Source organism: Symphalangus syndactylus, chromosome 22, assembly GCF_028878055.3.
Source record: "Symphalangus syndactylus isolate Jambi chromosome 22, NHGRI_mSymSyn1-v2.1_pri, whole genome shotgun sequence".
Taxonomy (NCBI): domain Eukaryota; kingdom Metazoa; phylum Chordata; class Mammalia; order Primates; family Hylobatidae; genus Symphalangus; species Symphalangus syndactylus.
Genome location: NC_072444.2, coordinates 14,210,319 through 14,236,220, shown reverse-complemented (window position 1 = coordinate 14,236,220; position 25,902 = coordinate 14,210,319). Strand labels below are relative to the sequence as shown.

The 25,902-nt window shown below is 42.1% G+C and overlaps 1 protein-coding gene across 12 annotated transcripts in view; it reads right to left on the bottom strand.

Moving 5' to 3' along the window:
- The window catches only part of HNRNPR (heterogeneous nuclear ribonucleoprotein R), a 36,323-nt gene extending 10,632 nt beyond the window's left edge, over nucleotides 1–25,691 (bottom strand). The window contains exons 1-7 of one of the 12 annotated variants that reach the window (XM_055262076.2): nucleotides 25,474–25,610; nucleotides 22,125–22,293; nucleotides 19,783–19,901; nucleotides 19,046–19,153; nucleotides 14,174–14,287; nucleotides 3,577–3,753; nucleotides 1,556–1,691 (exon numbers count right to left, since the gene is read on the bottom strand). In XM_055262076.2, coding sequence (XP_055118051.1) covers nucleotides 1,556–1,691; nucleotides 3,577–3,753; nucleotides 14,174–14,287; nucleotides 19,046–19,153; nucleotides 19,783–19,901; nucleotides 22,125–22,281 — 811 coding nt within the window. In that variant the 5' untranslated portion in view covers nucleotides 22,282–22,293; nucleotides 25,474–25,610. Of the gene's footprint in view, nucleotides 1–1,555; nucleotides 1,692–3,576; nucleotides 3,754–14,173; nucleotides 14,288–19,045; nucleotides 19,154–19,782; nucleotides 19,902–22,124; nucleotides 22,294–24,772; nucleotides 24,962–25,473 lie in introns of those variants that run through there. The other 11 variants (XM_055262075.2, XM_063631550.1, XM_055262080.2 and 8 more) reach the window with 11 other exon arrangements.
- Between the last annotated feature and the right edge of the window lie 211 nt (nucleotides 25,692–25,902).

Here is a 25,902-nt window from a genome sequence, read left to right as displayed (position 1 = left end):
AGCTAAATATCCTGTATTTCCTACTTCAGTGTCTTATCACAATGTCTAAATATTCCTTTAATTTTTATTTTTTATATTCTTGGTCTTATCTCCTTTCTCAGGATATAGGATCTATGAAAGCAGAGAATATGTCTCTTAGCCACCAGTGTATCCCCAGGCACATAGCACAATGCCAGCACTTAACAGGAACTTTAATGAACACCTGCTGAAAGAATGAATAAATGATCATGAAGCCAAGAGGAGCTATAGATAATAAAGTGATGAGGTCAAAGAACTGTGCCAGCAGGGGTACTTGACAACACAATACAGCGGGTGGCAGCAGTGGTTACAAAGTGGGACGCTAGAAATCAAGAGTTCAAAGTGCATAGAATTTCTGGTGACTAGATCTAGAATGTAATCTGGATATGGTGGAGCTGAAGTAAAGGACTAAAAATAAGGTAGTTATAGAAGTAGGTAGGAGTCTAAAGCCCTGGATGGTTCACCAATGTAGATGTTAAAGGTATTAGAAAGAAGTCAATTTAGGGCACAAGAGGAAGACAGTGAGCCAGAAGCAATCTTTAGATTAATGAAAGGCTGAAACCACAAGAGCAATGAATGACAGCTTCGACAAAAGGGAAAGGATATGTCTGGATGATAAAAATGTAAAAGAATAGTGGTTTTTACAAGGGGAGGCAGTGGTCTAACGCAGTGTTTTTAAATCATAGGTAGTATTAGATCACAACTGGCATTTTAAAACATGAAATACAGTAAGAAATATCAAAATAGATCATATATAATAAATAAAAGTACAGTTTTGTTAAATTGTTTCAGTTATATATAAATGTGTATAGAACTGTGATATAAATCTACTTCTCAATCAATTCCATGGATTTAGAATTGGGTATTTAAAAAAAATCTGATCAGCCAGGCACGGTGGCTCACGCCTGTAATCCCAGCACTTTGGGAGGCCGAGGCAGGAGGATCACCAGAGGTTGGGAGTTCGAGACCAGCCTGACCAACATGGAGAAACCCCGTCTCTACTAAAAATACAAAATTAGCCAGGCGTGGTGGCGCATGCTAGTCCCAGCTACTCGGGAGGCTGAGGCAGGAGAATTGCTTGAACCAAGGAGGCGGAGGTTGCAGTGAGCCAACATCGCACCACTGCACTCCAGCCTAGGCAACAAGAGCGATACTCCATCTCAAAAAAAAAAAAAAAAAAAAAAAAAATGTGATCTAGACAAGGCAACAGGGAGAGAGTAAAAACTTTCATCCTCTTGGTCCTAAAATACACTAATTGTCAAGGGGAAAAAAGCATTCACTTGAGGGCTATAGAGCAAAAGCTCCAGCAAAAGCCAAGGTTCAATTAAGACAAAGAAGTGAAGGGGACATTCCAAGAAATGCAGGATATAAGGGAACTTGCTTAAACCCAAACCACTATAAAGCAGAAAGGAAGCAATTTAGATACTTCAGACCTCAATTCTTAATTTAATACATACAACCCCTCAGTTTTTTTGAGCACTTGTAAGTAGTACAACATATTTCGCAAAAGGAATTTCTAAATACATTTTTGTTTTACCTGTGACTTTACTGAACTCTTCCAAAATGTTTTCTTTAGTCTTATTCTTCGGAATGGATCCAACAAAAAGTCTGTTGTTTGCCACAGAAATGCACACTCCAAGGTGTTTACCAGGGCGAATTTCATAGCTGTCACACTGCAATAAGAAAAGAACCAGAGACCCCAAAACCACCCCAAACTCAGGACAATTGATCCTAATCTAAAAAATTCAACAATTTAAGGCCAAACGCTCCCTGCTTCATCAACTCAAGTTCCCTCATGCTTTCCATAATATGAATGTATATTTTAAACTTCATTGTTACAGTCTCTTGTTTTAGTTTGGTTTTGTTAACCTTCACTACTCTTCCATATAAAAAGGACTCACTCTATTGTTTAAAATATCTTATTTCATATTTTATCTATCTGAAAATGTTTTTCCACAGATTTTTCAGAAAAAAATACCTGAGACTGATCATTCAGGGTCCTTGGAAATGTAATTGCATATAGGTAAGCCATAGTCAAAATAACAATATGTAAAGGGTAACAACTATGTTTAATCAATGCAAAGATATTAGAAAAATTTCAAATTCTACAGAAGTCACAGAATTCTAAATATATAGTTTTAAATTGTCTACCAAACACAATACTTTCAAAGTTTTATAAAATTTTTAAAAATGTTTTATTTAAATCACTATAGTGGATTTTCTTGATAAATTTTAGCCCTTTTTTTTTTTTCTTAAGACGGAGTCTCACCCTGTCATCCAGGCTGGAGGGCAGTAGCACGATCTTTGCTCACTGCAACCTCCACCTCCTGGGTTGAAGTGATTCTCCTGCCTCAGCCTCCCAAGTAGCTGGGACTACAGGTGTGCGCCACCACACCCAGCTAATTTTGGTATTTTTAGTAGAGACAGGGTTTCACCATGTTGGCCAGGCTGATCTTGAACTCCTGACCTCAGGTGATCCGCCTGCCTCAGCCTCCCAAAGTGCTGGGATTACAGGCATGAGCCACTACACCTGGCCAATTTTAGCTTCTTACACTTTAATAATATGTAACTATTAGTTTACTAAGAGATATGATTATTAAAAATAAAATCATCCATATGCTGCCAAAAATGAAAACTTAATATTAAATAAACAAGTTTGAAGGAAAAATCCAAAATAAAAACTAAAATCTGGGTCAAGCTAGTAGTGGAACTGATTCACACACCAGTAATGAAACCAAAGCCTTGATGAAAGAGGTTGACCATTCTAGAAAGGCTAGAACTAGACTTAGTGAGGCCCTCAGAAGTCAGGCAAGAGTATGCCAAAAAATAATGACATTGTTATTTTAAGATACTGAGATAGCTGTGTCTTAAATACAGCAGGAGTGAAGATACATTTGATGTGCAGAACTTTGTTACTACTACTACTGGTCTGAAATGAGCACCAAGTGGTTAAAGGCCCTAGAGAAAGGAAATTAATATGAGACTGGCTATGAATAGCAGGAGAGGAGAGAAAGATTAAAGACAGAGAAGACTCAAGGGCCAAGAAACATAAAGAACAAAAATACACTTAGAAAATATGAAATAAATCGTAATGAGTAGGCTGTAACAAAAATAAAACAGATTCACAACTATTTTCTGAATTGAATCCTAAAAGTCACTGTCATTCACTATTATGTTCCCCACAGCCCATTCCAGTCTTCATTATACTTTAAGAATCCTAAAGTTTAACATCAAGAATTGACATCCTTTTGCCTAAAACCAAAAGACAGAAATGCATAAGCCAAATACTCTTATGAAACTTCTGATATTAATCAATTTAATAGATAACTTCTTAAATCAATGGGAGACTTTCTATAAAACATTACTTCTTGGGTATTTTCAGTTCTTTTTTACTTTTATAGTCAGAAGAAAATAAACGTCACATACCAACTTGGTCAGTATAAAAACATTCCAAGCAACAACTGAAGAAATCAAAATAATGTTAACTACAAACATTTTTGAATTAAAGTTTATTTCCTCAAATAGTGACTTGCTAGACAGTGGATAATTATCACATACCAGTTTCACGGCTTCCTGTGCAGCTTCCTTTCCACAGAAGGTGATAAATGCATACCCTCTATTCTGACCGGACAGTGGATCCATCATAAGACGTAGATCCCAAATGGGTCCGGCCTTCTCAAAAAGGGGCACCAACTCATCCTCATATAAATCTCTTGGTATTTTGCCTACAAATACCTGAAATAAAACCCCCTTATTAGAATCCAACATAAGCATTTGATTTTAGAGCCATAAAGCCTACTGCTTTTTGTTTTTAAAGATGGGGGCAGAAGAAGATGGTTAAGTAAGAATGGAAACAATCTGAAACTTACAGTTGACTTGCAGAGCTAATCCTGATTTTTATTATAATGACCTTAGGGTTATCAAAGCACAACAGTCTCTTGAAAAATGGAAACTGACTAATAAGAGTGTGAAATTTGTATTTACTCTAAATTTTAAATTTTTATAACTTGCCTTTTTCTCATAAAAACAGAATAAAGGAGGCTGGACACAGCGGTTCATGCCTGTAATCCTAGCACTTTGAGAGGCCAAGGATGGTGGATCACTTGAGTCCAGGAGTTCAAAACTAGCCTAGGCAACATGGTGAAACCCCATTTCTACTATTTAAAATAAAAAAATTAATTTATAAATTAAAAATAAATAAAAATGAGTAAAAATAAAATAATTGAATAAAAGATTGTCATAGCCCTCCGCAAGTTATCTCCTCAACTCTAAAATCTTTACTTCTTAAAAAGCAACCTCGGCCGGGCACAGTGGCTCACGCCTGTAATCCTAGCACTCTGGGAGGCCGAGGCGGGTGGATCACGAGGTCAGGAGATCGAGACCATCCTGGCTAACACAGTGAAACCCAGTCTCCACTAAAAATACAAAAAATTCTCCGGGCATGGTGGCGGGCGCCTGTACTCCCAGCTACTAGGGAGGCTGAGGCAGGAGAATGGCATGAACCCAGGAGGTGGAGCTTGCAGCAAGCCGAGATTGCACCACTGCACTCCAGCCTGGGCGACAGAATAAGACTCCGTCTCAAAATAAATAAATAAATAAATAAATAAAAAGCAATCTCAATATTTTTCAGAAACTCCAGTGCTTCAATCTATTCCCTTCTCTATCCAGATATTAAATATTAAATTTTAAGGTATGAAGAAAAACCTCTTCACCATTTGAAGAATTTGTGATCTATCTTTAGTTACAAAATTATATACGATTATAATATACAATGATAAATTAAAAATTATGCAGTCAAAAACCCTCATTTGATACCAAATTACAATTTTCTTCAAGCTTTTCCCAATGTAAGCAACATTAAAAATGTTTTACGTTGGCCGGTGGCAGTGGCCCACGCCTGTAATCCCAGCACTTTGGGAGGCCGAGGCGGGTGGATCACGAGGTCAGGAGATCGAGACCATCCTGGCTAACACGGTGAAACCCTGTCTCCACCAAAAATACAAAAAATTAGCTGGGAGTGGTGGCTGGCGCCTGTAGTCCCAGCTACTCAGGAGGCTGAGGCAGGAGAATGGCGTGAACCCGGGAGGCGGAGCTTGCAGGGAACCGAGATCGCACCACTACACTCCAGCCCGGGAGACAGAGCGAGACACTATCTCAAAAAAAAAAAAAAAAAAATTTTATGTTAAAACATTTGTAATCCACAAAGTCTGAATGAGTAAAATTAGTATTTGCATGACAAATTTTCTAGTGAAACTCATCTACATCACCATTTCACAGTCTGAAAAATAGCTGGAATAATAGGTAAATAATGAAGTAATAATAGCAATCCAATCCAAAATATGCTGACATTATTATGGACATTAAGTTTCTGAAGTTAAGCTCTACAACAGATGTACTATCTAGAGATAATCCTTTCCAAAATAATCAAGACTCACTTTCACTGCTATCTGGTAAAACTTGAGGTATTCTTTTGACTCCTTAGCATGATTCTCACACAATAGTTACTGCAATTCTTCTACCTCCTTAAGGTCCCCAATCCTCATTCACTAAACCTCATTCTAAGGATATCACCTGAGAAAGTCATTGGTTTCTTCATATGCTTACCTCTCACAATGTCTACTTTCACTTCTATCGCACCTCAGAGAAAGAGATCTACCTCCTTTCTAAGGTTAACTCCTTAACCACAATAAATAAGCCCATTTCTTCTTACCACTTTCTGGAAATAACTGCAAACCGTTATTCCTTCAACTCTCATATTTTGCTCAGTACCATCCTTCCCTTCCCACTGGTTCCTTCCTGTCTCCAAACAATCCAAAAACAAAATACAACAAAACATCCCTTACTTTAGCTTGTATTGTATTTATTTCCTTTCACTGATAAATGTTTGGTTTGTTTTTGAGACAGGGTCTCACCCTGTCGCCCAGGCTGCAGCGCAGTGGCATGATCATGGCTCACTACATCCTCACACTCCCAGACTCTAGTAATCCTCCCACCTCAGCCTCTCAAGTAGCTGGGACCACAGGCTCTTGCCACTATGCCCAGCTAATATCTGGGGGTGGGGGTTGGGGGTAGAGAGAGGCTCTCGCTATGATACCCAGGGTGGTCTCGAACTCCTGGGCTCAAGTGATCTTCCTGTTCCTGTCTTGGCCCTCCAAAGTACTGGGATTACAGGTGTGAGCCACTGCGCCCGGCCTGTTTTGAACACACCGTCCGTATGGTTTTTTTTTCACTCACACAGTTATTATTTTCAACACATCTACTACATGCTTAATACCGTGAAGCCAAAGAGAAGTAGAAATAAGACATCTATGGCATCATCACAATTAGGGATACAAGATACTGTTATATGTGATTTAAGTGATGTTCCTGCAGAACAATCTTTCTAACAAAAACATACTCGGAAAAGCACACAGCATCTATGTTCTCTTTAACCCTCTATAATTGGCTTCTTCCTCTAACTCAAACCGTGTACCCAGATGTCACTAATAAACTTCTAATAACCAAATTCAAAAGTCTTTTTCCAGGCCAGGCACAGTGACTTATGCCTGTAATCCCAGCACTTTGGGAGGCCAAGACGGGCGGAATACCTGAGGTCAGGAGTTCAAGACCAGCCTGGCCAACATGGTGAAACCCCATCTCTACTAAAAATACAAAAATTGGCCAGGCATGGTGGCAGGCGCCTGTAATTCCAGCCACTCGGGAGGCTGAGGCAGGATAATTGCTTGAACCTGGGAGGCAGAGGTTGCAGCGAGCTGAGATCACGCCATTGCACTCCAGCCTGGGTGACAAGAGTGAAACTGTCTCAGAAAGAAAAAAAAAGGTATTTTTCCCCCTCAGTTCTCATCATCCTTGCCTTCTCTACAAGTATTAACACTGGTGATGCAACTACTACCGTCAAAAACTTTTCTTCCATTAAGTATTCAGAATACCAATATCACCTTTGTACCTTGAAATCTATGATGAAGACATGTTTGTAACAAATGATTTTTTCTAAAAATCAAAATTATTAAAACCCAGCCTTGTCAACTGGCTCCTCTGACTGCCCCCATCTACCTTTAGAAGAATATAATTTCTGTTTCTCTCCCCTCCTAGCCCCCAACTCCAGGTGACTGAGGAACTACTTCCATAAACAGACATCCCAGATGTTTTCAATTCCTCCCATTACCACCCATATCCAATTAATCTTTAAAGTATCTGCTTGAAGTTGCTCCACGTAAATGCCTAGCCTATACAAACACATGGCTCCAGGCCGGGCGCGGTGGCTCACGCTTGTAATCCCAGCACTTTGGGAGGCCGAGGCAGGCGGATCACGAGGTCAGGAGATCGAGACCACGGTGAAACCCCATCTCTACTAAAAATACAAAAAATTAGCCGGGCGTGGTGGTGGGCGCCTGTAGGCCCAGCTACTCGGAGAGGCTGAGGCAGGAGAATGGCTTGAATCCGGGAGGCGGAGCTTGCAGTGAGCCGAGATCACGCCACTGCACTCCAGCCTGGGTGACAGAGCGAGACTCCGTCTCAAAAAAAAAAAAAAAAAAAAAACACATGGCTCCCACCCTACTCAGAACTTGTATAATACAAATCTTTCATGAGACAAGTAATTAGATATACCTTGGACTCATGTGCCATATATTTTTCTAGATTCTAGAAATATAGTGACTACCACAGACAAGGTCTAGGCATTCATGAAGTTTATATTCTACTGAGAGAGACAGACAAAAATAAAAAAAGTAAACAATATGGGTCACGCGCAGTGGCTCACGTGTGCAATCCCAGCACTTTGGGAGGCCAAGGTGGGCAGATCACTTTAAGTCAGGAGTTTGAGACCAGCCTGGTCAATATGGTGAAACCCTGTCTGTAACTAAAAACACAAAAAATTAGTCAGGCATGGTGGCACAAGCCTGTAATCCCAGCTACTCTGGAGGCTCCGGCAGAAGAATCACTTGAACCAGGAAGGTGGAGGTTGCAGTGAGCAGAGATCACACCACTGCACTCCAGCCTAGGCAACAGAGTGAGACTCTGTCTTAAATAAATAAATAAATAGTGGTTATATGATTTTAAGAGGTATTAAATGTTAAGAAGAAGGAAAAAACAGAAAAAGGGGATAAATGATGGGGCTGAGTTTTCACTAGGATGGCTTCCCTACAGGGGTGAATTTGAGCTGAGATCTAAGAGATCTAAGAGAAAATTAAGTAAAAATCTGAGGAAGGTGAGGGGGCAGTGTCTCATGCCTATAATCCCAACATTTTGGGAGTCCAAGGCAGAAGTATCACTTGAGGCCGGCAAGGAGTTCTAGACCAGCCTGAGAAACACGGCAAGACTCTGTCTCAAAAAAAAAAACAGAAGAAAAGAAAAAAGAAATCTGAAGAAAGAGCATTCTAAGTTGAGGGAACAAGTACAAAAGGCTGTGAGATGTGAGATGGGAGTACACTCGACAAACCTGAAGAACAGCACACAGGCCAATGGCTAGAATGAAAGTGACAGTGGTGGGAAAACAGAGAACGGGGCCAGAGTAAGTTAAACCATGGTTAGGCATTTCTGCTCCCAGATGTGTTGGGAAGCCATCAGAGAGTTTAGAGCAGAAAAATGACTGGGTATGACTTACATTCTAAAAGGTACATTTCAGCGATTGGGTAGAAAATGGACTGGATGGAGAAACAGGCCGACTAGTCAGGTGAACAGGGCAATCTGGGAAAGAGATGAAGGTGGCTTGGTATAGTAGGGTGATAGCTATGACGGTGGTAAGAATGTGAGCAACAGTGAGTTTTTGGTTATACTGGATTCAAATCTACATTTTAGTTACCTTGAGCAAGTTTCGTTTTGTTGTTGTTGTTGTTGTTTTCGAGATGGAGTCTCGCTCTGTCGCTCAGACTGGAGTGCAGTGGCACCAGCTCGGCTTGCTGCAACCTCCGCCTCCCGGATTCAAGCAATTCTCCTGTGTTGGCTTCCTGAGTAGCTGGGATTACAGGCATGTGCCACCACGCCTGGCTAATTTTTGTATTTTTAGGAGAGATGGGGTTTCAACATGTTGGCCAGGCTGGTCTCAAACTCCTGACCTCAAGTGATCTGCCAGCCTCAGCCTCCCAAAGTTTTGGGATTATAGGTGTGAGCCACCACACCCGGCCAAGTTTCTTAAGCAATGAGTCTCAACTTCCTCGTGTGGGCTGGGCATGGTGACTCACATTTGTAAACCCAACGCTCGAGGACGCCAAGGCAGGAGGATTGCTTGAGCCCAGGAGTTTGAGACCAGCCTGAGCAACAAAGCGAGACCCTGCCTCTATAAAAAATTTAAAGAATTGGCTCAGTGTGGTGCCATGTACCTGTAATCCCAGTCACTTGGGAAGCTAAGGCAGGAGGTTCCCCTAAACCCAGGAGTTTGAGGTTGCAGTGAGCTACGATTGTGCCACTGTACTCCAGCCTGGGCAAGAGTGAGACCTTGTTTTTATAAATAAATAAATATAGAGGAAACATCAACAAATCTGTGGCCAATAAAGTCCCCAATACTATAGTCACGTGAGTCCATGAAGAAACAGACCACGAATTGAAAACATTGGTTTATCTAAGAAACAGGAAATATCTTCATTTCAAGAGCAATTTAACTTGGGACCTAAAAAGAATTCAAAAGGCTAAAGTTTTCAAAAACTAATTCAGTACTGTTCCTTTTAAAGTTTTTAAGCTCAATTTTTAATTAACGAAAATGAAATAGGAATACTTTCCTTTTATTAACTTTTTAGTCTCTGAGTCATTCTGGATCCATGTGAGCCCTTTCAGAGTAAGCACTCGGTCATCTTCAGGTAACCCTCCTCCCTTTTCAGAACCAACAGAATCTAGTGAATACCATAATGACACTTCTTTCTTCACTCACTGGCCATGAAGACCCAGAAAAAGTTTTAGCTGTCTACTATTTATCCATCAAGTACTTCAACAGTAATAAAGGAAGTAACCAAGTCATTCAGCAGTCTTTTCTTTTTTTGAGACAAAGTACTTGCTCCATCACCCAGGCTGGAATACAGTGGCACAGTAAGAGCTCACCGTAGTGACCTCCAGACTCAACTGATCTTGAGTCTAGATCTCACCTCAGCTTCCCAAGTAGCCAGGGCCATAGCTGTGCGCATGCTGCCATGCCCGGCTAATTTTTTATTTTTTATAGAGACAGGGTCTCCTTATGTTAGCCAGGTTGGTCTCAAACACCTCGGTTCAAATGATTCTCCTGCCTCAGCCTCCTGAATGCTAGGATTACAAGCATGAGCCACCATACCCAGCCAACAGAGTATTTTGGGTATCTATTAGGATTCTTATTATCTAGCTCCTACTTACATTTGCTATCTTGCAAATATATCAGTTTCTCATACATAATACAATTCAGGTGCCACAAAGTCATATACTTTAGGTCTCTGTTAAATACACTGGGGTTCTGTGACACCACCATGAATAAACCAAAGAATGAGATCTCAATCTACCATTTCTTTTCATTACTCTGCAAAACATCAGTGGTATGCTCTGCAAATAGGTAAGAATTTATTATATACAGTCATGACCTCCATGAATACTGCTTACATTAATGGAAACAAAAACAGAACTTGGCCAGGCGAGGTAGCTCACGCCTGTAATCCCAGCACTTTGGGAGGCCGAGGCGGGTGGATCATGAGGTCAAGAGTTTGAGACCAGCCTGGCCAACATGGTGAAACCCCGTCTCTACTAAAAATACAAAAATTAGCTGCGCTTGGTGGTGCATGCTTGTAGTCCCAGCTACTTGGGAGGCTCAGGCAGGAGGATCACTTGAACCTGGGAGGTGGTGGTTGCAGTGAGCCAAGATCGTGCCATTACACTCCAGCCTGGGCGACAGAGTGAGACTCCATCTCAAAAAAACAAAAACAAAAACAGAACTTGCTTCCCAAAGCAGCTTAACAATACTAGCTGAAGAATACAAAAATACTACAACTAGAGTAGGTCTGAGAGCTTAGACACACTAAAAAATATATTTCAAAATTACTACCTATCATCCTTGTATATTTGTCATCTCAGAACAATACTTAGCAACAATGTCTGTTAATGAGTGCTCATCTAATGGGTTAATTTACAGATTTTACCCAAAAATGAGATATCATAGTCCTCTCATAATTTTAATACTGCACAGTCTCAGGCACTGACTCAAACTTCAAACTCCTGAATCAAGACCTAAAAATGTTTAATGACGACTGAAAGAAAATATAAAAGAACAAAATCCAAACCTCACAACATCAAAAATCACAATTAAAACCAATTTATTATATCTACTAGCAACATATTAAAAACCTATTTTTCCTGAGTTTTTAAAACTTTGTCAACAAATACTTGCACAATCTCATGAAATCTAACTTTATGAGAGAAATCTGAAACTTTACATTAGGATTTTGCTGAAAGTGATTGCTTGACAGGAGTGGTTTTAGGCTAGTGATCACATATAGGGATTTTGCTGGAATCATATTTGCTGTATATAACAACATTTAACATACAGAAGAATGCATCTTTCTCCTAAAGGAACAATGCAATCTAAGAGAATGTATATGTGTTTTACAATTAACATATCAACTATTTGTTTCAAATTGGTTATCTCCGAGTTTATTAGGCCAGACATGGTGACTCACGCCTATAATCCCAGCACTTTGGGAGACCAAGGTGGGAAGATCACTTCAGCCCATGAGTTAGGAGACCAGCTGGGCAACACAGGGAAACTCCATCTCCACAAAAAATTAAAAAAAAAAAAAAAAAAAAAAAAACAAGGCCGGGCAGTGGCTCATGCCTGTAATCCCAGCACTTTGGGAGGCCGAGGCAGGCGGATCACGAGGTCAGGAGATCGAGACCATCCTGGCTAACACGGTGGAACCCCATCTCTACTAAAAATACAAAAAATTAGCCGGGCAAGGTGGCGGGCGCCTGTAGTCCCAGCTACGCGGGAGGCTGAGGCAGGAGAATGGCGTGAACCCCGGGGGGCGGAGCCTGCAGTGAGCCGAGATCGTGCCACTGCACTCCAGCCTGGGTGAAAGAGCGAGACTCCTTCTCAAAAAAAAAAAAAAAAAAAAAAAAGCTGGGCTTCACTTTAGGAGGCCGAGGCAGGCGGATCACCTGATGTCAGGAGGTCCAGACCAGCCTGACCAACATGGAGAAACCCCTCCTCTACTAAAAATACTAAAACTACAAAATTAGTCAGGTGTGGTGGCGGATGCCTGTAATCCCAGCTACTGAGGCTGAGGTAAGAGAATCGCTTGAATCCGGGAGGCAGAGGTTGCAGTGAGACGAAATTGCACCATTACACTCCAGCCTGGGAAACAAGAGCAAAACACAAAATAGCTGGGCTTGGTGGCATGAGTCCACAGTCCCAGCTACTGGGGAGGCTGAGGCAGGAGGGCTGCTTGAGCCAGGAGGAGTCTGAGGCTGCAGTGTGCTATGATCACACCACTGCACTCCAGTCTGGGTGACAGTGAGACCGTTTCTTATTAAAAAAAAAAAAAAAAAAAGGCCCTGGTATAACAGGTTACTTTTCAGCACATAGTTTTCTCCATTTGAAGGATTAGCAGGAGTTCGTGACCCGCCTGGCCAACTTGGCACAACCCCGTCTCCACTAAAAATAGAAAAATCAGCAAGGGGTGGTGGCAGGCGTCTGTAGTCCCAGCTACTCGGGAGGTTAAGGCAGGAGAATCGCTTGAACCTGGGAGGCGGAGGTTGCAATGGGCTGAGATCGCACCACTGCACTCCAGCCTGGGTGACAGAGCGAGACTCTGAATGGAGAGAGGGGAGAGGGGAGAGGGGAGGAGAAGAGAAGGAAGGAATAGAACAGGCTAGCAATAAGGCAAATCGAAAAAGCTTTATGAAGACAGATGGGGAAAGAACTGCTTCTTTGTTCAAGTATGGACTAACATACTCAATCTTTTATCTGATTCCACATCGTTCCCTTGTGCAATCCACGCCCATCAATAATATCTCTCTGTAAATACTAAGTCCCTTCTAAGTGATAGGTGAGGCAAGGGAGAGGACAAGCACAGTTCTAAATTATTGACATTAAAAAACAAAACAAAACAAAACAAAAAAACAAAACTTGGCCAGGCGCGGTGGCTCATGCTTGTAATCCCAGCACTTTGAGAGGTCAAGGCAGGTAGATCACCTGAGGTCATGAGTTCAAGACCAGCCTGACCAACGTGGTGAAATCCTGTCTTTAGTAAATACAAAAAATTAGCCAGGTGTGGTGGTGCATGCCAGTAATCCCACCTACTTGGGAGGCTGAGGCAGGAGAATCGCTTGAACCTGGGAGGTGGAGGTTGCAGTGAGCCAAGATTGCACCATTGCACTCCAGCCTAGGCAACAAGAGCAAAAATTCTATCTCAAAAAAACAAAAAACAAAACAAAACAAAAACAAAAAAACTTGGTTGGGCACTGTAGCTCATGCCTGTAATCCCAGCACTTTGGGAAGCCAAGGCCAGCAGTTCAAGACCGGCCTGGGCAACACAGTGAGACCTGGTCTCTACAGAAACAAAAACAATCCCCAAAAAGCAAAAACCAAAATAAAGCAGACGGGTGTGGAGGCTAACGCCTGTAATCCCAGCACTTTGGGAGGCCAAGGTGGGTGGATAACTTGAGGTCAGGAGTTTGAGACCAGCCTGACCAACATGGTGAAACCCCGTCTCTACTAAAAATACAAAATTAGCCAGGTGTGGTGGCACGCACCTGTAATCCCAGCTACTCAGGAGGCTGAGGCAGGAGAATCACTTGAACCCAGGAGGCCGAGGTTGCAGTCTGCCAAGACCACGTCACTGCACTCCAGCCTGGACAACAAGAGCGAAACTCCATCTCAGGGGAGAGGAAAAAAAACAGAATAAAGCAATGCGTCTTCCAAGTAACTTTACTCCAAGTATCTAAAATGGTGTGTTGCTAATAGCATGGTTTTAGCAACCTGTTCCAAGAACTCTATATTATATTCCTATATAAAGTGTTTGGGAGTCTACCAGTCACAAGATTATCCATCCTCATGATGGCAGCAAAATACACACAGATATCTAAAAACTAACAACAGCTACACTTTGAAACAGATCAAGAATTTTCCCCCGTCTGTACAGTATCTGCATAGTAGATAAAACACTTTCCAAACTGGAAAGATCTTGGTAAACTGCTAAAGAACACTTACCTCCGTTCCAATTCCAGGTTGCACGCCAGAGTACACACTGTCTGGTGGAGGACCACCATACTTCCTCTGTCCTGTGGTTACATCCAGAGTATAACCAGTTCTCTCAAGCAAGGCCTAGAGATAATTATACATCTCTTTATACTTGAATACTAAATCTCACACACAAGCATCAGTGTATTAATCTTTTCCAAAAAGGACCCCAGCTTCCTAGGAGATATATTTTTATGGTTACGTAAAAAAAAAAGTCAAAATCCGCACTGGGGACATGTTTCTACCGGTGAGTCTTTTCAAATAAAATGTTCTCTATCCTTAAAAAAATTAGCAACAAGTCTTACCTCCTTCATGCAGCTTCTCTCATTTACTATCACTCACATCCATTTCTCCCTACTGTCTTTTCTTCTTTTTTTTGAGATGGAGTCTTGCTCTGTTGCCCAGGCTGGAGTGCAGTGGCATCGTCTCGGCTCACTGCAACCTCTGCCTTCCAGGTCTAAGCGATTCTCCTGTCTCAGCCTCCCAAGTAGCTGGGATTACAGGCATGTGCCACCACGCCCAGCTAACTTTTGTATTTTTAGTAGAGATGGGGTTTCACCATGTTGGCCAGGCTGGTCAGAAACTCCTGGCCTCATATGATCCGCCTGTCTTGGCCTCCCAAAGTGCTAGGAGTACAGGCGTGAGCCACTGTGCTCGGCCCCCACTGTCTTTCTAGTGTACTTTTTTTTTTTTTTTTTTGAGACGGAGTCTCACTCTGTGGCCCAGGCTGGAGTGCAGTAGCGCGATCTCGGCTCACAGCAAGCTCTGCCTCCCGCGTTCACGCCATTTTCCTGCCTCAGCCTCCCAAGCAGCTGGGACCACAAGCGCCCGCCACAATGCCCGGCTACTTTTCTGTATTTTTAGTAGAGACAGGGTTTCACCGTGTTAGCCAGGACGGTCACAATCTCCTGACCTCGTGATCCACCCGACTTGGCCTCCCAAAGTGCTGGGATTACAGGCGTGAGCCACCACGCCCAGCCTCTAGTATACTTAAAGTTCCATAACTTAAGCTTGATTTTGTTTGATCCTTTTGTTTTGTACTCCTGCCATATCGTAAGTTCCACAAGAATCAGATAATCGGACAAGAATCATACAGTACAAACTAAAAATAATTGGCAATTACCAAATGAGTATAGTCAGGTTTTGAAAAATAAGTAAAATCTTGTGTTTCCCGATTACCAACCTTCCTTACATTCTATTAGGTATTAAGAGCAATCATAGAAAAGAAGATAATCTCCTTGCTCTCGGGAATTTATGTTATAATTGAGGCAACATTTATATCAAGAGCCTACAGAAGACAAGACACAATGGTAAACAAAGAAACACAATCTACCTAGAAAAGAGAAATTTACACTTCAGGTTTTTTTTTTTTTTTTTTTGATACGGAATCTTGCTCTGTCGCCCAGGCTGGAGTGCAGTGGCGCAATCTTGGCTCACCGCAAGCTCCGCCTCCCGGGTTCACGCCATTCTCCTGCCTCAGCCTCCCGAGTAGCTGGGACTACAGGTGCCTGCCACCACGCCCAGCTAATTTTTTGTATTTTTAGTAGAGACGGGGCTTCACCGTTGTTAGCCAGGATGGCCTCGATCTCCTGACCTCGTGATCCACCTGCCTCAGCCTCCCAAAGTGCTGGGATTACAGGCGTGAGCCACCACACCTAGCCAGGTTTTTAAAATACACAATGTCAGAACAATAAGAGACTTTAGATATCATCAAGTTCAGTGAACACTAGGATTTCACAGGGATGCATGCCTTCGGCCTTCCATTCTTCTACCTTTGACTGAAACAGAGCCATAAATGTAATATAAAACAGGGGTCCCCACACCCCTGGGCCACACACCCGTACTGGTCCATGGCCTGTTAGGAACTGGGCTGCAAAGCAGGAGATGAGTAGCGGGCAAGTGAGAACAAAGCTTCATCTGTATTTACAGACGCTCCTCATCCTCCCTATCTGTAGGGACCAGCCCCACAGGGTCGGTGGGTCTCTCCCCGTGTGCGGCGACGAGAGAGTGTAGAAATAAAGACACAAGACAAAGAGATAAAAGAAAAGGCAGCTGGGCCCGGGGGACCACTACCACCAACGCGCGGAAACCGGTAGTGGCCCCGAATGTCTGGCTTGGCTGTTATTTATTGTATACAAAGCAAAAAGGGCAGGGTAAAGAATGTGAGTCTTCTCCAATGATAGGTAAGGTCACGTGGGTCACGTGTCCACTGGACAGGGGGCCCTTCCCTGCCTGGCAGCCGAGGCAGAGAGAGAGAGGAGACAAAGAGAAAGACAGCTTACGCCATTATTTCTATGTATCAGAGACTTTTAGTACTTTCACTAATTTACTACTGCTATCTAGAAAGCAGAGCCAGGTATACAGGATGGAACATGAAGGTGGACTAAGAGCATGACCACTGAAGCACAGCATCACAGGGAGACGGTTAGGCCTCTGGATAACTGCGGGAAAGCCTGACAGGTGTCAGGCCCTCCACAAGAGGTGGAGCAGAGTCTTCTCTAAACTCCCCTGGGGAAAAGGTGACTCCCTTTCCCGGTCTGCTAAGTAGCAGGTGTTGTTCCTTGACACCTTTTGCTACCGCTAGACCACGGTCCACCTGGCAACAGGTATCTTCCCAGATGCTGGCATCACCGCTAGACCAAGGAGCCCTCTGGTGGCCCTGTCCAGGCATAACAGAAGGCTTGCACTCCTGTCTTCTGGTCACACCTCACTATGTCCCCTCAGCTCCTATCTCTGTATGGCCTGGTTTTTCCTAGGTTATGATTATAGAGCAGGGATTATTATAATATTGGGATAAAGAGTAATTACTACCAACTAATGATTAATGATATTCATATATAATCATATCTAAGATCTATATCTGGTATGACTATTCTTGTTTTATATTTTATCATACTGGAACAGCTCGTGTCCTCGGTCTCTTGCCTCAGCGCCTGGGTGGCTTGCCGCCCACACCTATCATTGGCATTACTGCCTGAGCTGTGAGCTCCACCTCCTGTCAGATCAGCAGCCACATTATATTCTCACAGGAGCGTGAACCCTATTGTGAAGTGCGCATACAAGGGATCTAGGTTGCATGCTCCTTATGAGAATCTAATGCTTGAAGATCTGTCACTATCTACCAGTATGCCCAGATGGGACCATCTAGTTGCAGGAAAACAAGCTCAGGGATCCCACTGATTCTACATTATGGTGAGTTGTATAATTATTTCATTCCATATTACAATGTAATAATAATAGAAATTAAAAAGTCTATCACAGGCTGGATATGGTGGCTCACACCTGTAATCCCAGCACTTTGGGAGGGTGAGGTGGGCAGATCCCCCAAGGTCAGGAGTTCGAGACCAACCTGGCTAACACGGTGAAACCCCGACTCTACCAAAAAATAAAAAAAAATTAGCGGCCGGGTACGGTGGCTCATGCCTGTAATACCAGCACTTTGGAAGGCCGAGGCGGGCGGATCACGAGGTCAGGAGATTGAGACCATCCTGGCTAACACGGTGAAACCCTGTCTCTACTAAAAATACAAGAAAAAAAAAAGTAGCTGGGCGTGGTGGCAGGCACCTGTGGTCCCAGCTGCTCGGGAGGCTGAGGTAGGAGAATGGTGTGAACCCAGGAGGCGGAGCTTGCAGTGAGCCAAGATCGCGCCACTGCACTCCAGCCTGGGCAACAGAGGGAGACCCCGTCTCAAAAAAAAAAAAGAAAAGAAAAAAAAATTAGCCGGGTGTGGTGGCGCACGCCTGTAGTCCCAGCTACTCAGGAGGCTGGGGCAGGAGAATCGCTTGAACCCAAGAGACAGAGGTTGAAGTGAGCTGAGATGGCACTACTGCACTCCAGCCTGGGCCACAGAGTGAGACTCTGTTTCAAAAAAAAAAAAAAGTATATCACTACAGCAAGACACAAGTGTCCATTTAACTAAGGAATTAGGTTCACTGGTCTTTCATTAAAACCTGCATATTTATCTTTCAAAGCTGTTTAAGTAATAAAATGGTAATAATAATAATGGTTCATGGTTATATAGTTCTTGCTACATTCCAGGCATTATTCTAAGTGCTCTATATATGTTAATTCATTTACTCCTTACAGTAACTCTGTAAGGTAGTCACTATTACTATTCCCATTTTACAAATAAAGAAACTGAGGTAACTGAATATTCAAAAGGAGGAAAGCAGTTATAACAACTTTTTATCAAGTTATAACCTTTTTATCAAGAGAAAAGAAACAAAGTGGCTGGAAAATAACTTAACCAAGAGACATCACTGGATCAATCCAAGAAACTACCAGCGAAGCATCAATAAATATACGTCATTCATGGCCACAAAAGAGGGAACGAGGAAGAGTATGAATTAGGGCTTTTCATTAAACATGCAATTGAGTGTCGATCCCCAAGATGATCCTTCTTATGTAATTCCTCTAAATTATTTCATTTCTAAATGAAATGTTTTGAAAAGTGAAACTTCTGGCCGGGCGTGGTGGCTCACATCTGTAATCCCAGCACTTTGAAGGCCGAGGTGGGTGGATCACAAGGTCAGGAGATCGAGACCAATCTGGCCAACATAGTGAAACCCTGTCTTTCCTAAAAATACAAAAAAATAGCTGGGTGTGGTGGTGCATGCCTGTAATCCCAGCTACTTGGGAGGCTGAGGCAGGAGAATGGCGTGAACTTGGGAGGTGGAGCTTGCAGTGAGCCAAGACTGCGCCGCTACTCCAGCCTAGGCGACAGAGCAAGACTCCGTCTCAAAAAAAAAAAAAAAAAGTGAAACTTTCTAGGAAACATGGAAAGAGGCATTTGACCTCATCATTAAATGCAATTTCATTACAACTACCCAAGTCAAGTTTTACCTTGATCTTCGCTTCATCAGGTCCCTTTGTGGACTCTTGCACCTTGCTCCCCTGTTTCTCTCTCTGCCTGTAGGTCTTCATAACTCCACATAAAAATGCACTTTTGTTCTAGAACAGACAAGTAATTCAATAAAAAGAATCACCAAAAATCTCTGAGGGGTCAGATACATAATTAAATTTAAATTTCAGAAAACCAGGATCTTAACAAAAGATTTACTGATTCATTCAACAAGTATTTGCTGAGTGGGTACTATGTGCCAGAGACTGGAGCAGACAGCAGTAAGGCAGTATAGACCTCAGGGAGCTTACCTTCTACCCTGGGAAAACACAGTCTTCCACTTGTTGATATGTGACTGCATCTAGACTGTCTTTGCCAGATGTCGGAAACTATTCCTCCCACCTACATTTTCCACTAAGATAATAAAACAGGATCAAATAACCCCCAAATGTTAAAAAGCTGAGTAACATGTAAAAACCTATAGTAACAACCATCAAAACTTGGCTTTAATTTTAAGTTTTTAAAATAACTTACTGCACAAGGGGGTGGGAGGAAACTTTTGCTTTATACTTGGGCTTCTGAAACTGCCACAAGCAGATCTTTTTTTCCTTTAAACTAATTTTTTACAAGAAGAGGTAGTCGCAAACAAAAAATACCACTTCTCCACAGGAAAAAAAGTAATAGTAAAATAATTTCAGATCACTAATTGTTCAAAGACATTTCTGAGTAATGACCTTACCTGAACATGTGATAAGTCACTTTCCTTGAACTGCTGTAGTACAGACAGAGCTCCTTCTTCATTAAATTCCCTGAGAGCATCAATTGCTCTTTCATCAAGATCGACATAAGCTACCAATCCTAAAAATTAAATTGAAAGGGGTAACGTTATTGCAACAAAAGGGGTAACCTAAGCTCTACTGATGTTTAATCAAGAATTCTTACATTATGATCACTAACAAACTATATTTTCATTTAACTATATGCATATATGCAGCTATCCAAATACTACATAGAAAGGTCCAGGACAAATATGAAAATAAAGATAAAATGTCAACAACCAAAAACATGAATTTCAATCTCCATATCCACAAACCTCCCCCGCCAAATCCTAACATCCATTTCCCACTCCCCCAAAGGTGTAAGTCTTGAAAGTTAAATCTGATTACAGATTATGCATTAATATAACAAATTTTGGTTTATATTGGAGTGATAAGAATACACTGTGTTTTCCAAGGATAAACCTTCAAATTACAGACGGTTACAGTTGATGCTAACCACATAAGAGGTGGAGGAAAATCTGAAAACAAATTTTATTAAGTAATTCTTTCCACTCTCCAGAAAGTGTCAAAAGGCTTTCCCTCTTGAACACCAAAGATAAACTGAAATGCATTTGTTTATCTGAGTATCCACTTTGCTGCAGTCAGAATGCGGAAAGGCATAATTTTAAACTTCTACAAATGCAAGTGCAGCTTGATTAATCAATTCTGAAAGTCATACTTTAAGGCATTCTTTGTTCTTCTGAAGTGACAAGCTGAGATTTAAAAGATGCTGTGGCATTCACACTGACTGTCAAGAATGACAATCTTTTTCAAATGGCAATAAAGACTTTATGGACTTACAAGTAAACTTGACAGAAAATACATACACTGCATTTCATATATGTAGTATATTCAACCGCACACAGAACATCTACTAAGTTGAAAATATAATTTCTTAAGTCTGTTAAGTTTGTGTCATATTTATATATGGAATATATTTCAGAATTGATCCAACGTAAAATGGAAGTATTTCATAGATTAAAACCCCCAAGTTCATATGAACATGAAAAGTAACTCCATTTTGATAAAGCCAAAAAGAACTTTATTCCATATAGTAAATTTTAAATAAATGTAATGCCACTTCCAAAGTTACTTTTTTAAAAAGTTGCCATGATTTGTTTCAAAAGCTCGAAATGAGCATGTGTAAATAACTGGAGCTGCCTCACTTGAATATTCCATACCACCACCCAAAGCCACAACTCAGGACACCCATCAATCCATTTTATCAAACCAAGCCTACGCCCAAACCATCAGCCTCTTATCGATAACAAAACACTCTACAAGAGAGCATCTCTAAGCAGATCACTGCCAATTCTCTATGGCAGAATGTCACAGAAAGTTCCTGAGGACTGATTTTCAAATGCGACCATGACCCAGGAGTCATTTTTATAAGTCATTTTAATGTCTAAAATTATGCTAAGCTTCCCAGATTTAAAAATTTTTTAAGGACAAAAATAAAAACCAGCTATTTGTTTCTACTGTACTTAAGACACATTTGTGAGTGAGACAATTCAATTCTCTCTCAGAATCTGAATAGGCACACACAACACAGAGGAAGAAAGTTTCCATCTATGTCCCCAAAGGAGGAGGACACATTCATTTATGAACAACGCTCCCTAAGGGTAAATATTTCTCTCCCTCTTTAAAACTTCAAACCACTTACAACCAACTATATTAAGATGTTCAAATTTGCTTAAGCACTTAACCATGGCACTTCTGGATTTAAAAAAAAAAAAAGCAGCTGTTACAAACCAAACACTTCCAAATTACGGAGAGATGTGGATTTCTATTAGAAACTAGACAAGCCACAAACTCTCAAGGAGTCTGACATTTATTATGGTTTCAGACGATACAGTCTATCCTCTTATTATGCCACCTAATCAGACCTAAGCTGATTTAACAATCACTTTAAGAAGGTAAAAGTAGAAAAGCAAAAGCAAAATGATGACTGATTTCGATTAAGAAAAAAATGTAAAATTTGGTATGCAGAAACATACATTTTAATGGGTGGTAAATCTAAGACAAATCGATGTGCTGTTCTGAAACAACTAAGACTGCATATTCAACACTAAGAAGGCTTCAAAATAATGAAATAAGAGTATCAAAGTCAAACCCAATATGCCTTCAATGAAGGGAAAGTAACAAACATTCAGCTCTACAGATCAGAAACAATAAGTATTATTTAACCTTAAAAATCTATAAAATTCAAAGTGGTTTGCCCTCACTTTCATAACCAGTCAGAAACAAGAAATGCATATTATACCTGTCTGAAATATTTCATCAAGTCTTTCTGCCACCTTCTGTGGGAGGCCTGCCTCTATCAGTGTCTTGTAGTGTTCTGTGTGAGTTACACTGGAAGTATCCATTGGTTCTTCCTCTTCTTTTAACTGTACCGCATTACCATTCACCTGATTAGCCATTTTATTATGCTGCTGGAAAAAATTCAGGAGCTATATTACATTAAGCCAGAAATAACTAGTTTGTAGGACAATGCATGATTTATCTAAACTAATTTGTATACATGCTGCTAATAACCTCTATCAAAATAATAATTTATTCCTCCTGTGATGTATCTGACCTAAATTGGCAATAATAATCCTGTAAAACCATAGAAAATGTACATGGAAGCATTAGTTCTTTAAGGAACTTCATGTACACCAGGTAAAATAAAGGCTTTAATTTACTGACGGTAGAATTGCTGATTAACAAAAGCAGCTGTTCTGTCCTGGTGAAAAGATCAAAATCACTACAAAATCCTAAAAGCCCCTCAGCTCTCGGGTCTTACACAGTTTTAAAAAGTTTTGGTTTAAAAACAGAATGAACACCCACAGACCACTTAATCAAGATTTATGGACTTTCAAATTTTCCTGGCTCTGCTTCAAATACAGTATCGGTGTGAAATAAGTGCCCTGTTTTCTCTAGTTCAACATGCTGGTGGTTTGGGTTTTCTCCACCTAACAATACAAAACGAAAACAAAAAAAAACCAACTTGACATTACTTTTTGTTCTAAGATTAATTCGCTATTCCCACAGATTTAAAAGAAAAAATGACCAAGTTTAAAAGCGAAACAATTGTTTTCAGTCCAAATAAAATACTAAGTGAGCTACAGTTTAGGTTGCTTCTTAAAAAAAAATGAGTACATGTTGAAATTTTCGTATCAGTAAAATAAAGATGTAAAAACATAATGAAGAATGGACAACTTCTTCCAAATATTTCAAAAAACGTTACCTAATTAGGCTAAACTTCAGCCAGATTTCTCAGATTAACCTATCAAAAATAACTTTGTACATTCAGCCTGTAGGTAATGCTGAAATGGACTGATTCCCTGAAGAGAGAGAGTAAACAATAAACCATACAAGGCCAGTCTGTATACTGCCTCAAAAGACAGGGAATTAAAGTGCATTTGTCTGTGGTGAAATTATAATGTGATGAAGATAATAGGCAGCAGAACAAGACATTGCAACACATACTAAATAAAAGACATAAAGGTGGATCTCAAGAAACAGCCTACTTTTCTTGATGAAACTCAAGATACCTAGTCATCTATAAAGAAACAAGTCTCCTACAAAGTACTAAGACACATAACATAACCACACTTCCAGACAGCTTATCGAACATTGTGCAAATGCACCAGGTGCAGTTTTCTGGCTTAAAACAACTTCTTTTCACTTCAAAGTCCACGGATATTTAATTGAAGTTAACGAAAGAGGGAGGAAGACCAAGAGGGGAAGGAGGTAATAGAGAGTAGGAAGAAGAAAGGAAAATGCAAAGGGTTACTCTGAAAATGAGATAAACATGACTCCTCACAATTACAAAACACTATTAAGACTCGATAGCCCTTAATAGACGCAGACTGTTGTTAAATTCTGGGTGGATGTTTCTCAAGGCAAGCTTCAAATTCTGATGAACTAGCAAAAACGGAAACATTCGAAACTGTCACACTTTTGATCAAGAAACTGTACTGTGTGAGATGAATACGTTTACTGATTAACACAACCTATTTCTACAAAGATGCATCCTAAAACCCAAAATCTCCTTGCGAACATAAGGTTCTGTTTTCCCATGCTCCCCCAGCCCCACATACTACCTTAAGATCATCAGAACTCAAAAGTTCTCAGTATCACAAGACCCTTACAGCATTGCACCTAGGAATACTATTAGTCACAGAAAAGAGGCAAATTTTTAACAGAAAAGTTCAATGAACATCTGTTAAGGTGGGGTTTTTAAGTATGTGTAAAGCAAAAAGACAAGTTGTGTATTAAGCACAAGACAGAAATATTCATGCCTACCATTTCATTGCAAAGGCTCTACAAGTTGATACTGAAATTGGTTAAAATTTTCAAAAAAAAGTTTGTAAATTTTAACAAAAAAACCGTAAAATAATTAGATTCCAGAAAATAAAACCTTCGGATCAAGGAAAGCCCTCTCTCTTCAAGCCAAATACAAAGTGCTCATTTTAAAAAGACTTTTTATGTCATATGAGACCATTTGAAACTCATGTCAATTCAACACAATGCCCCACACAGCCAAACCATATTTCTGGATGCAGCAAATATACTAACGTGACTGGAGTCATTTAATCTAAACATTTTTGCAAAAAAAGGAGACATTTAAAGATTTAAAAGGGCTGCTGGGAGATTCGGGATGTCAGCACTAACTCCTCCCTGACTTTTTCTGAACCTCTCTGTGCAAATTCTTCATATTAAGAGACGGGCTTTAAAAGAACCAACGAAATGAGACTAACGGTTATCTCATGGCTTAGGAGTGTGGAGCTCTCATCCTACGACTGACTCATGAGACATCAATTCAGCCACTTGAGGACTGCAAAAATCTCAAACAGGTAGTGTGAAAGGACTGAACCTTCCAAGAAGCCCTGGGCTTTTTAAAAAATTTGGCAATACGGCCACTACCGTATAAGAAAAAGGATCGCCTTTCCAATTTGGTGCGCCTCTGACAGTCTCAGAATTATTCATTTCAGGCGCCGCTTGGAGCCTAAGTTCCACGGCCTCTAGTAGTCATTTTTTCCTTCAAATCTCAGCCCGCGGCATGCAGATTGTGGGAGGGGAGGGAGGCTTCCCACACAAATCGGCCTTTCGGTTTCTGCTCACACAAAACTTTTCTCCCGGCTCAGATAACCCTGGGATCTGCACCCCGCCTTCCGCCCCCCACCCCCATCCCCTCAGGCCCGTCCGGATCATCAGCACATCCCACTCGGGCTAGGCCGGCCGCGGCGGGAGCTAAGCGGCTCCGGCGGGGAGAAGCGGCAGGGCCGCGGGCGCCTCAGGCCCTTCGCGGGTCCGGCCGCATGGAGCAGCAGGCGGAGGCGGGAAAAGCACGGCCGGCCCCGGCAGGCCGCGCGGAGAGCGCCAGGCAGGCTGGACCGCGGGCTGGAGGGGCGGGGGGGGAGGAAGAGCGAGGGCGAGAAGCGTTTCGGCCGGGCTAGGCCCACAGCCGCGCGGCCGGACTAGACCGAAGCCGCCCCCAGCCCGTCCCCACCCCCACCCCGGGGCCTCGGAGCGCAAACGAAACGGGACCAGGCACAGAGCCCGGGCTGAGTCGGGTCGGATCGGGGCTCCCGGCCCCTCCCCCCACGGGCCGGCGCGAGACTCACCAGGGCAGAGCGGGGGCCGGCGGCCGGGCCCGTGAGAATCAGCGCGAGGCGCTTTGAAAACGACTAGAAATGGCGCGCGCGCCACCCCCTCCCCCCTCTCATGGACTGAGACGCGATCCCGGCAGCACGCGGGGTTTCCCGGAACTGCTTCCAGGGACTCCGAGCTACGGGGCAATCGCTTGGCGAGGCGGCCTGACAGGCAGCTCAGACGACCAGTAGTATCGAGGCAAAACGGACCACGCCGGACGACTCGAGAGCCAATCGATGAAGCTGTCGGCTGAACCAATGAGGGTGCTCAGCGCCGCTGGCTGGGGCGCCTCCGGGGCGGGGGCAGGCACACAAAGGGGTCTGTGGTGGAAGCCCTTGGTGGCTGCGAGGCTTGGGGGCACTGGGTCCTGGGTAGACTAGGCTCCTCCCTCTTCGTCTGCC